General features: G+C 43.4%; 1 protein-coding gene across 2 annotated transcripts in view; it reads left to right on the top strand.

The window, feature by feature from the left end:
* Positions 1–12,866, top strand: part of SLC25A31 (solute carrier family 25 member 31) — a 29,020-nt gene that overhangs the window by 6,221 nt on the left and 9,933 nt on the right. For both annotated transcript variants that reach the window (XM_087724410.1, XM_014063044.2), the window contains exons 3-4: positions 1,537–1,654; positions 3,074–3,228. In XM_087724410.1, coding sequence (XP_087580536.1) covers positions 1,537–1,654; positions 3,074–3,228 — 273 coding nt within the window. The remainder of the gene's footprint in view (positions 1–1,536; positions 1,655–3,073; positions 3,229–12,866) is intronic.

Below are 12,866 nucleotides of genomic sequence, written 5' to 3'. Positions count from 1 at the left end.
ATAAAAATAAACAGTTTTCAATCATCTGTACAATTGTGCAGTATAATAGTGGAAAGTAATTTGCTTTCCAAATATTTTAGATTTCATATTTCATTTTAATTAATGTAATGTAATTGTAAACCACTGAGAATCTTGATTAAAATATGCCAATATAAATACAGTAAATGAATTTTTACTTATTTTTTAAAAGTTATATGGTAGAGAATAGAGAGAAAGTATACAAAGTTTTGTATCTAATGAGCTTGTCAACCTTTGAGGAAAGAATGTTTTTAAAAAGACATACATATGTTTATTTACATAAGTGCCCTAAATATATAAATAAGAATAGTATCAAGAAGAATTAAAACTCCCTTTGCCCAGTAGACAATTTGTCTATATTTATTTTAATATCTTCTGAATTAGCAAATACTTATTTCACATTTAAGGTTCTTTAATTTATGAGCACTTGCAAATGACCTTATTTAATCTTCAATATTTTGTATTACATGTTCATCTTCTGTCAACTTAAGGCAAATTAATTCTTAAATTATTATTCTAGAGAACATGGGAATGTCTCTTTCCAGTGAACAGAACTCTATATATGAACATGCCCATGCTATTTTCTTGGCAACAACACAGAAGCAATTTGCTATTAACTTTTTACAAAATGCTTTTCTGATTTCTGGGCTAATCTGTGGCCCTTAGTTTTCTCTTGATCTCAGATCTAAGTATAGAAAGAGCCTACACTGCTTAGCTTTTGAGATCAGCCAAGCTCAGTAAATCTTGCCATTTATTCCATAATATAATGGAGTATAATGAATGAAAGCTAAAATAACTAAGCTGCAGTGCATAAATAAAACCACTGGAAGGTGTATTTTAACAAAAGATATGAATAATTGCAAAACTGCCACATTCATTTGAATTAAATAAGAGTTGCATTGTTTAACAGCATTTAACAGTACTTTTCAAAGAAGTTAATCCAGAATACTTCAAAACATGTAAGTAACTAAGTTACTTACACTTTAACACATAAAGTTCAGGGTGGCTTCTTTAAGAAAATGTGTTCTAAGATAAAAGCTGTGATATCTACAATCAAAATTATTTTGAGCATTATTTTCTATTCATAGCAATTGACATAGGTTGAAATGAAAAGATATTGTGAGTATATATGATTAGTAATTTTGTCATCCAAACTCCCTAAAATGTTGGTCATTTGCTTTTATTTGAATTTGATCATACATAAAATGAGTGTCATCTCAATATTAGTTTACAATAGTTGAGATATTCATCCGAAAAAAAAGAACTTGAATCAGGGGTGAAATCCAGCAGGTTCTAACAGGTTCTAGAGAACTGGTAACAGAAATTTTGAATTTGGAGAACTGGCAGATACCACCTCTGGCTGGCCCCAAGTGGGGTGGGAATGGAGATTTCGCAATATCCTTCTTCTGCCATGCCCACGAAGCCACACCCACAGAACCGGTAGGGGAAAAAATTTGAATTTCACCCCTGGCTTGATTGCAACATTTATTTTGAACCGAGAACTTATTTCTATTACAGTTTATGAGATGGTTCATTTCAAATCTGGCTGCTGGTGGAGCAGCTGGGGCTACTTCACTGTGTGTAGTATATCCATTAGACTTTGCACGAACTCGATTGGGTGCTGACATTGGCAAAGGTAAGGTGCTACATGTTAAAAATATTTTGAGTTTCTATATGTTGTACTATCAATACTGAAGATATAATAAAAACTTGATTGTAATGGCTCCTCTCCTAACTTGAGAAAGTAAAGACTCCTGAAACAGATTATTTCAAAAGGAAACCTTAATCAGTCAGGATGGAAACTATTAGAAGCAAAACAGCATCTGAAAACCTTTAGGCCATGCAAATGGGATTAATCTGATAATGACCCCTCCCCTTTGTCCGAATGCAGATTCTGACCAATACACAAGTGTGAAGATGCATCCGTAACTCTTCTGTCCTGGGAGTCAATAAAGCACATGTTCCCATGGCTATCTCTAGCTAGACATCAAAGTTATATATCCCACATGGCTATCATAAACATCCCTCCAGAGATATTTGGACCTTCAGTCTCCTGGTGACAGGAAACCAGTTGTAAAGTTGTAAAACTCAGTTGTTTCAGATATAGCTAATTATTTAACTCTGAGGCTCCCCTCCTCCCAATTGAATGTGGCAGTATCACTTTTAGGGATCTGACATTGATATTTTAAACTTTGAATTGCCTATACATAAAGCTCATTAGATAAAGTACATTTAGCTTTTACTTTTTTCAATAGTCATTAGATATCTTTAAGAAATGCACAGCTATGCCCTTTCTTTAATGTGTTTCCCCACTATTTATTATTCTGTAGAAAATTGCTCTGGACCTGGATATTCCATGCAACAATCTATTTACTATATTAAATTTGAATGACTTCGTGCCAGTTACTTTGAAAATGAAAGATGCTATCCAAAGTTTCCTCATTTATATAGCATGTAAAAATATCACAGGATATTTGTTTTTAGTTTACCATGGCATGTTAACTCATTCTAAGAAAAAAAAACATGATTAATTTGGGGTAACTGAATTGAAGTTCTTTTATGACTTGTTTTTATTTGGGCTGAACAATAAATGGGATTGACTGATTGTAGAAAGAGTGATTATTGAGACTGGTGTGGTTTAGTTTGGTTTGGTTTAAGGCTTGGTGTTCTTCCACTCAGTGGTATTCTTTTGGTATGTATTATTTCTTTCTTTTATTTGTAAACTACCTTGAAGTTGGTTGGCCTTGAAATTGGATTAAATAAATAAATACTGAATTACCTCTCATTTGTTTTTGTGCTCAACATGTTTCTTCTGGAAATTGGCAGAACGAATGGAATAAACAAACCACAAATTGGCCAAACAAAATATAGTTACCTGATTTATCTACAAAGTTGACTCTATTTCTCATCAGATTTGGCAATCTCTCCAGATAGAGATCTCTACAGCTGAGGAAATTGTTTACAAAATGACTACTAGGGATATTTTGTTTTTACTTATGCTTCAAATATTTTAACATGTTTTTGAAAATTTGCTTTTTTAAACTTCATTTTTAAGGTCCCTCTGAGAGACAATTCTCAGGTCTAGCTGACTGTATTGGTAAAATTGCTAGAAAAGATGGAATTACTGGTCTATACCAAGGATTTAGCGTTTCAGTACAGGGAATTATTGTATATCGAGCATCTTATTTTGGATGTTATGACACCATAAAAGTAAGTTCTTTTAACTATTTTTTTTTCAAAAACATTGAGTATTGATATGCTATATTTATTATACATGTTTTATATGATATAATTTATGTAAAATATACAGCATTAGTTCATTCCTTTGCTATCCTGGAGTCAATATATTCCACCATGTTCCTGGGCTGTAGCTTTCTGTCTTATGTATAAGTTCTACATGACATATTATACAATACAATACAATAGCTAAGGTGACCAGATTTTCAGTTTGGTAAAGAGGGACACCATTGACCGGGGGGGGGGGGGGGGGGGCTTGATTAAAAATTTTATATTTTGTCAAAAGGTCACCCCAGGACACTGAAACCAGCATAAATACGAATCTGTTGCCAAACAAAATTTTGATCACATGACCATGAGGATGCTGCAACGGTCGCTAAGTGTGAAAAATGGTCATCAGTCACTTTTTTGAATGCCATTGTAACTTTGGTCACTAAATGTTTTCCCCCTCCTCGAGACACCTCACTTCTTCCTTCATTCCTCTTGCTTATCTACCTTCACCTTATCCGTCTTCTGCTCTTTCCCTCTCTTCCTTCCTTTCTCCTTCCATCCTCTCTTCTTTCCTCACTCACTCCCTTCCTCCTTTTCTCTTCCTTCCTCCTTCCATTCTTTCAGCTTCATTTCTTTTGCCTTCTCTGTCTTTCTGCTCTTTCCATTTCTCTCTTCCTCTTCGCTTCTGTTCCTTCCTCCTTCCATCCTTTCACCTTCCCTCCTTCCTATTTCTTCCTTCTTCCTTCCTTCTGTCTATCTACCTTCACCTTCTCTGTCTTTCTGCTCTTTCCCTTTCTTCCCCTTTCCTCCCTCCCTCCCTTCTTTCCTTTCTAGTTCCATCTTTTCTTCTTTCCTCTCTCCCTCCCTTTTTCTTTCTTCCTTCCTTCTTCCTTCCTCTTGCCTATCAACTTCATCCTCTTTGTCTTTCTGCTCTTTCCCTCTCTTCCCTCTCTACCCCTTTTCTTCCTACCTCCTTCCCTCTTTTCTCCCTCCCTTCTTTTTCTTCCTTTCTTCTTCCATCTTCCTCCTTCTCCTTCCATTCTCCTTCCATCCATCTTTTCTCCTTCCATCTTCTCCCCCCCGCCCTTTCTCCTTCCATCTTCTCCCCCCCCCGCCCTTTTTTGACAGAAACGGGCATCTGTCAAAACCCTGAATCCTGTCTCTGCCTCGGTGTGGCTGCGGCAGAAGCAGCGAGCGCGGGGGCTTGGGAACGGAGAGGACCCGGGCGCGGAGGGAAAGAACAGCGCGCACCACACCCAGCCCCGCTGCGTCTCTTCCCTGCAGTGGCGCGCCAGGCTGGTCTGGCAGCTTCGCCGGGTCTGGAGCGCTGCTGGCCATCGCCTAGCCGCCGCCGCCTCCACTTCGGAAGGTTCCTCCGGCGGATCGTCTTCCCCACACCGCCCTCGCTCTGGGAAACGAGCAGCGCTCTGGCGAGCCCTGAGAGATTCCCCCCTTCTCTCTCTCGCTCTCCCGGACCTTCCAAGCCGAGGCGGTGGGGGTGGGAAGAGGAGTCTGAGGGGGAGGGAGGGAGGGGAGGCAGCGGCTGGGCGATGGTGGGATGGTGGGAAGCGAGGCACCGCCAGTGGTGGGAAGCGACCACGAGTTGAAAGAAGGGAAGCGACCACGAGGGATAGAAGGCGGCGGGGGGACCCGCAACTCGTTGGGCGTCTCCTCGCGGGACGGAACCCTCTCTCTGTCGCTCTCTCTCTCTCGCCGCCGCCCCATCCTATTACTGCCACCATGGATGGGGAGGAGGTGGAGGAAGAAGAAGAGGAGGAAGCGGGACGAATCCTTTTGAGAGGGGATGGGCGTGACCTGGGAGACACAGGGAAACTCCACAAAGGGGCAGAAGGAGAGGAGGGCCGTCTCCTCCCCCCAGCGCCTCCCGATTCCCACCGGTAATGTTACTCACCAGTTAAGCAGCAAGCAAAAGACGAAATGAAATGGAGCGTGCTAAGCTAAGCGGACTCCAGCCAATCAGTGAGCTGGCTGGGATGGAAAATTTTAAGCACGCCGCATGCTTAAAGTTTTCCATCCCAGCCAGCTCACTGATTGGCTGGAGTCCAGGCCAATCAGTGAGCGGGAGGCTGGGCTGGCTTAGATTTTTAGTGTAGAACGGAACGAGCCAGCGAGCTAGCAGCTGATGGGCGGGGGAGCGAGCGAGCTGCGAGCGCCAAAATAAAGCGGGGTTTTTTGAGAACGGCCAGGGACGTGGGAAAAATTATGGGAAGGCGTGCCTGTCCCGCCAGATGCGGGATGTCTGGTCACCCTAACAATAGCAGAGTTGGAAGGGACCTTGGAGATCTTTCAGTCCAACCCCCTGCATAGGCAGGAAACCCTATACTGTTCCAAAGAAATGGCTATCCAACATCTTCTTAAAGACTTCCAGTGTTCATTCACAACTTCTGGAGGCAAGCTGTTCCACTGATTAATTGTTCTAAGTGTCAGGAAATTTCTCCTCAGTTCTAAGTTGCTTCTCTCCTTGATTAGTTTCCACCCATTGCTTCTTGTTCTGCCCTCAGTGCCTTGGAGAATAGCTTGACTCTATTTTCTTTGTGGCAACCCCTGAGATATTGGAACATTGCTATCATGTCTCCCCTAGTCCTTCTTTTCATTAAACTAGACATACCCATTTCCTGCAACCGTTCTTCATATGTTTTAGTCTCCAGTTCCCTAATCATCTTTGTTACTCTTCTCTGCACTCTTTCTAGAGTCTCCACATCTTTTCTACATCGTGGTGACCAAAACTGAATGCAGTATTCCAAGTGTGGCCTCACCAAGGCATTATAAAGTGGTATTAACACTTCACATGATCTTGATTCTATCCCTCTATTTATGTAGCCTAGAACTGTTTTGGCTTTTTTGGCAGCTGCTGCACACTGCTGGCTCATATTTAAATAGTTGTCCACTAGGACTCCAAGATCCCTCTCATAGTTACTACTATTGAGGAAGATACCACTTATACTGGAGCTGTGAATTTCGTTTTTCTTGCCTAAATGTAGAAGCTTACTCTTTTCACCATTGAATTTCATTTTATTAGATAGTGCCCAATGTTCAAGTTTGTCAAGATCCTTCTGTATTTTAAGCCTGTCTTCTGGAGTGTTGGCTATCCCTGCCAGCTTGGTGTCATCTGCAAATTTGATGAGTTTCCTGTTTATCCCCTCGTCCAAATCATTTATGAAGATGTTGAAGAGTACTGGGCCTAAAACAGAGTCTTGGGGTACTCCACTATATACTTCCCCCCATGTAGATGCAGTTCCATTGAGGACTACATGTTGAGTGCGGTTGGTCAGCCAGTTACAAATCTATCTGGTGGTGATGCTTTCCAACCCACATTCTTCTATTTTATCTAGTAGTAGGTTATGGTCTACCTTATCAAATGCCTTACTGAAGTCCAAGTAAACTATATCGACGGCATTCCTGTAGTCCACTAATTTTGTCACTTTGTCAAAGAATGCAATAAGATTAGTCTGGCATGATCTGTTTTTGACAAACCCATGTTGGCTTTTGGCTATTACTTTGTTTACTTCTAGGTGTTCGCTAATTCGTTGCTTGATTATCTTTTCCAGAATCTTTCCTGGTATTTTTTTTAAAAAACATATTTTTTATTTCCATTTTCATGACATACAATCACATGTATACTATACATAGCCAGTATCATATAGTAATAAATAATGATTACATCAGTTCCTCTTATCATCAACGCCCCAAAAAATAAAAACCCATTATTAACTCTTCTGCTCTCCATACACCTCTTTCTTCTACCTCTCTCTTACTTCCTATCGTCCCTCCATCATCCTTTCCTACTCTACTTCCCCTTCCTTTCTCCTTCTCCTCTCTCTACATTCCACTCCTCCTTATCCTCATCCTCCTCATCTTCCCCCCTTACCCTCTCTCCTATCCCTCTCTTCCCATCTTTCTCTCTACATTCCACTCCTCCTTATCCTCCTCATCTTTCCCCCTTACCCTCTCCCCTCCATCTCTTCCCATCTCCCTTCTGTTTCTCACTCTTCCTCTCATTGGCGTATTTCCGCTTCTGAGCAAACTCCAATCTATGTTGATAGTATTTATACTTCCATAACAATATACTTAACATATCGTAGTTTTAAAGAAAAAATAAGAGAAAACAGTATACATGTGCAATCATATTACATTAAAATCTAACACCCCTCAGTTTCCAAACCCGCAGTAAAGCATTTCTTAAAATATGACTTTTAAAATTCTTATCCAATTTTTTGTTGAATAACAGGTAAGCATGCCAACCAAATACCAGATCGTGTCCCTCAATATTCAATATTCTATCATTGGTTAAATGAGTCCAATCACTAATTACAGATAATGCCACTGCATCATAATATAGTTTTAAATTAGGTAGTTTCAATCCTCCTCTCTCACGTACATCTTGCATTATTTTCATCTTAACCCTCGGCTTCTTTCCTGCCCATACAAATTTGTTGATACCCTTCTGCCATTCTAAAAGGTTCACATCTTTTTTAAGTATAGGTAACATTTGGAAAAGAAATAAAAATTTTGGTAAAATGTTCATTTTCACTGCCGCTATCCTACCCAGCAAAGATAAGTGCAATTTCTCCCATTTTTTCATCTCCGTCTGTATACTATGCCAAAGTGGTTCATAACCTCCCTCCCTCCCACCCCACCCCACCCCCCAGCCTTCCCTCCCCCGACTTCCCAGAACCCATACACGGTATAAATCTTTAACAAAAACAGTCTAAAATATGTTGGAAAACAGAGTAAAAAATTGATAACTTCTTTACATTAAGCTTAGCTCCTCCTTGCTAAACTAACTTTAAACAATTTATATCAGTCCTGATGTTAATCATAAGCTATCTGGAATTTCTTAGTCCCGTATTTATTTTGAATATAATCAATCCATTTTTCCCCATCTCGTTTATCCATATTTATTTTGTATATAATCAATCCATTTTGCCCAGTCTCATTTATATCTCTCGTTTAAGTGGTGCGTAAGATATGCAGGTATTTTAGCCATCTCGGCTAAATTTGTGACTTTCAGTGTCCTTTCTTGAATTATAGGCAAGTCTTCCTTCTTCCAGTATTGCGCCACCGACAATCTAACTAAAGTTATTAAGTGCAAAGTCAAATTAATCTCTACAGCTGTACATTCAGTCCATAGATGTACCCTTATTCATATTAAAAACAAAGTATTCTGCTAACAATAAGAGTGAAACAGCTGAGCCCCATCATCTCCCTGTCCCAGCTGCTGGCCCTCATGATCTCCTGCATCAACATAGTGCCTTGGGCTCGGCTACACACTCACGAACTCCAGTGGCTTTTTCTTCCCATCCAAAGAGCGAAGGACAGCAACTCTCCCAGGCCGATCAAGCTTCCTCTGAAGGTAAAGCGGTCACTTCGCTGGTGTGAGTCACGGGCAGTGATGAAAGGTTGCTTCTTCAGGGAACCAGAACGGCTAGTGGTCATGACCGACGCGAGCCTCCAGGGATGGGGTGCCCAATTTCAAGAACAGGTGACACAAGGGAGGTAGTCACAAAGAGAGGTGACACAGAGCATCAACTTCTTGGAGCTGTGCGTGGCTAGGCTAGCACTGCGCCATTTTCAAAAGGATATTGTGAGCCATCACGTGTTGCTCCTGACGGACAACATAGCAACGAAGGCCCACATCAACCGCCAAGGGGGCACCAAGTCCAGAACCCTCATGTTGAAGGCAGAATCTCTAGGGAGATGGACGGAATGTCATCTGGCCTCACTCAAGGCAGACCGCATCTCCGGAGTGGACAATGTGCATGCAGACTGGCTGAGCCGGATGACCATAGACAACACAGAATGGCGTCTACATCCGGACTCCTTCCATCAGATCACGCTCCGGTTCGGTCTTCCAGTGATCGAACTCTTCGCCAGTCCAGCAAATGACCAACTCCCGAGATTCTTTTCAAGGTACAGCATTCCGCAAGTGGAGGGGACCAATGCCCTGCGCTGCCGTTGGCCAAGAGGCCTTTTGTATGCCTTTCCTCAGCTCCCGCTCATCTCTCAGGTGATTCAGAAGATCCTGGACAAAGGAGCAGAAGTCCTTCTCATAGCTCTGCATTGGCCCAGGAGATCTTGGTATGCAGACCTGGTCAGCCTCTCGATCCGCAGACCTTGGAAGATACCGCTGGACCTTCTGTCCCTAAGCCAATTCATCCGGATCCCGGCTGGCTCCAGCTAGCCATCTGGTCCTTGAGGGGGACCTCTTGAGAAAGGACAATCTATCTGAAAAGGTCATCGCCACCATCCAGGCATCGTGGCGTCCCTCGACAACGCGCATCTATGACGCCACCTGAGTCGCCTTCAACTCCTGATGCTGCTCTCATGGTGTGGTCGCAGCTTCAACTACCATTCCACAGCTTCTTGACTTTCTGCAACAAGGCCTGGACAAGGGGTTGGCGCCCAACACTCTTTGCTGCTAAGTAGCTCCCTTGTCCACCATCTTGACTAGGCACTCCGCAGTTTCCTTGGCACAGCATCCTCAGGTGAGGAGCTTCCTAAAAGGGGCTTCAAACTTGCATCCACCTGTTATTCACAGATTTCCCACGTGGGACCTTCCGCTCGTTCTCAGAGCACTGACCAAAACCCCCTTTGACTTGTGCATTATTCACGCTGACCGTGTCACCCTCAGGTTAGACCCGGCTTTTCTGCCAAAAGTGAACTCTTTGTTTCACAGGTCTCAGGAAGTGGTGCGCCCTAACTTCTGCCCTCACCCTTGGCATCCCAGAGAGCACACCTGGCACAAGCTGGATGTGAGGCATAGGGTCCGCAGGTACATCTAGCGGACAGCGTCTTTTCATCGTTCCAAAGCACTCTTCATCTTTTTTCAGCCAGGCTCAATGGGGCAGAAGGTCTCTCCTACTATAGCTCGCTGGCTGAAAGCTTGCATTAAGTTGGCCTACATGCAGCAGGGCAAGGTGGTGCCATCCAGGGTGATAGATCACTCAACACAAAGCGTTGCCACACCGGCCGCGTGGGCGACTCAGGCCCCTGTGGAGGAAATATGCCGGGCAGCCACCTGTACTTCTCCATCCTTATTCATCAAACACTACCACATTGACTCCTATGCCGCAGCCGAAGCATCCTTCGGGAGGAGAGTATTGCAGCAAGTTGTAACAAATCCACGCTCCTTGAATGTTCCTGTTTCCCTCTCTGGGACTGCATAGCTTGGGTGTCAGCATTACTTCATTCAGTAATCAGGAAAGAAAACCACTGGACTCCATTTGAATTGAAATCAAGTGTACTTTTACTAATTATAAATGAACAGTTGCAAAGCTAAGCTGAGTCTGGTTAATTAGGTGCGAAAGTTAATAATATAATGAATAATTCATCCCCCTCCCCTTGGCATCCCTGAGCACAGTCAAATCATATTGCCCCCAAATATCAGGTGTGAGATAACTTCAAAAGGCATCACCAGGATGGAATGCTGGACCGTTGCTGGACTGTTGGCCTTGGTGGGAAACTCCCTTCCTCCACATGCACAGTAAGGTGGTCAGTTCAGCGTCTAGAAACTTCCTCCAGCACAGCAATGATTCCCCTCCCAAATACCATGCCCCCCCCCCTCCCTGTTTCAATGGCAACCGAAGCAGCAGCAAAGCAGAGGCTGACTTCCGGCCCTCCTCCAGAAAAGGGTGGTCAGACCTGCAGAAACGAAAAAACACAAACAAACAGACAAACAACAAGACACGAAAGAGGGAAAGGGGAGAGGAAGAGAGAAGAAGAAAAAAATTAGGAGAATGGCCAAATCAGGGCTTGTCAGGATAAGTAGAGTAGAACTTGCGGAGCAGGAGAGGCGCCCGAACATGGGACCCGTCAACCCATTCAGTGTAGTATAGTTTCGTCCCAATCCAAGGCAATTCATCTGATAGTGCATTCATTCATGTGCTGCCGGAACCAATCATCATCAGCGAGGGCTTTCTTCAGATTGGAAAGGAAGTCCTGAGACATCTAAACCTTAGAACGCGCTTGACTCCTAGTAACAACAGGAGCAGTGAGACTCGTCGCAGGAACGACAGGCTGGACCACACTGAGCTTAGAGCAGTTGTATTGAGGAAGTCTGGATAAAGCATCAGCCATAAAAACTTTTCCCCCTGGAATGTATTTCAGGGTGAAATTAAATTGATTGAAATGCTGAGCCCAGCGCATCTGTTTAGGAGAAAGTTTTCTGGGCGTTCTCAAAGCTTCCAAATTCTTATGGTCAGTCCACACCTCGAAAGGGTGTTTGGCGCCTTCTAGAAAATTGTGCCATGTGGCCAAAGCCCAGTGAACAGCAAACGCCTCTTTCTCCCAAATGGCCCAACGTCTCTCCGTGTCAGTTAGTTTGCGAGAGGTGTATGCGCAGGGTTGTAAATTACCTTGACTATTGGCCTGAAGCAACACAGCCCCCACAGTCACGTCACTGGTGTCAGCTTGAACCACAAAAGGCACATCCATGTCCGGGTGCTTGAGGACTGGCTCCTCCGCAAAAAGCCGTTTTAACTTCTCGAAGGCAGCTTGACATTCCATGGTCCAATCCAGCGGCTTGCTAGGCTTGGGTTTCGCCCCACCTTTGGACTTCAGAAGGTTAGTTATGGGAAGAGCTATCTTAGCAAAAGAGGGGATGAACTGGCGATAGAAATTAGCAAAACCCAAATTTTTTTGCAATTGCCTGCGTGTACGAGGGGCTTCCCACTCGGTGACCGCTTTTACCTTAGCGGGGTCCATTTCAACACCCTCATGGGAGATGCGATAGCCCAGGTAGTCAACCTTCTCCTGATGGAATTCACACTTGGACAATTTGGCGTAAAGTTCAGCTGCCCGAAGTTTCTTCAACACACTATGAACCAGCTTCACGTGCTCTTCACGTGTTTCCGTGTAAATAAGGATATCATCTAAATATACGATAACGCCCTTGTAAAGATGGTCATGTAAAACCTCATTAATTAGCTGCATGAAGACCGCTGGCGCCCCCTGTAGGCCAAACGGTATCACACGAAACTGGAAGCAGCCAAGGGGGCAGTTGAAAGCAGTTTTCCATTCGTCCCCCTCTTTAATTCGGACCCTATAATATGCCTCCCTTAAGTCCAACTTAGTGAAGATGCGGCCCTTCTCCAATTGGGCCAGCATGTCCTTCATCAGCGGCAACGGGTAGAGGTTCTGAGATGATATCACGTTCAGGTTTTTAAAATTCACACATAATCTCAGGGAGCCATCTTTCTTCTCTCTGAATAGTACGGGAGCCGCTACCTTGGGTTGCCGGTTCAATGAACCCCCTCTCCAAATTCTTATTGATGAATTTTCTCATTTTGTCCATTTCCCTAGGGGACATTGAATATATTTGGGGCTTTGGAAGCTTCACCCCAGGTAAAATATCAGTGATGCAATCAGTGGGCCTGTGTGGGAGTAATTTATCAGAAGATTTTTCACTAAAACTCCCCCTGAGATCCCAATACTCCTTTGGTATTTTTTCCTCCCCTTCAATTCTCTCCTGCCCCCTGGCTGCCAATGTGGAGCTAGTAGCAGCAGAATCTGGAGTCTCAACCTTCCGTTCAGGGGGTATGTCTGTGCGAATTTGTAACCAACCCTTTCTCCAATTAATGCGAGGGTTCCATTTACGAAGC

Source organism: Thamnophis sirtalis, unplaced genomic scaffold (assembly GCF_051295495.1).
Source record: "Thamnophis sirtalis isolate CommonGarterSnake01/CBP01778 unplaced genomic scaffold, rThaSir2_p1.2 scaffold_10, whole genome shotgun sequence".
Classification (NCBI taxonomy): domain Eukaryota; kingdom Metazoa; phylum Chordata; class Lepidosauria; order Squamata; family Natricidae; genus Thamnophis; species Thamnophis sirtalis.
The sequence above is the reverse complement of the archived record's forward strand: the minus strand, read 5'-3'. Positions and strand labels throughout refer to the sequence as shown.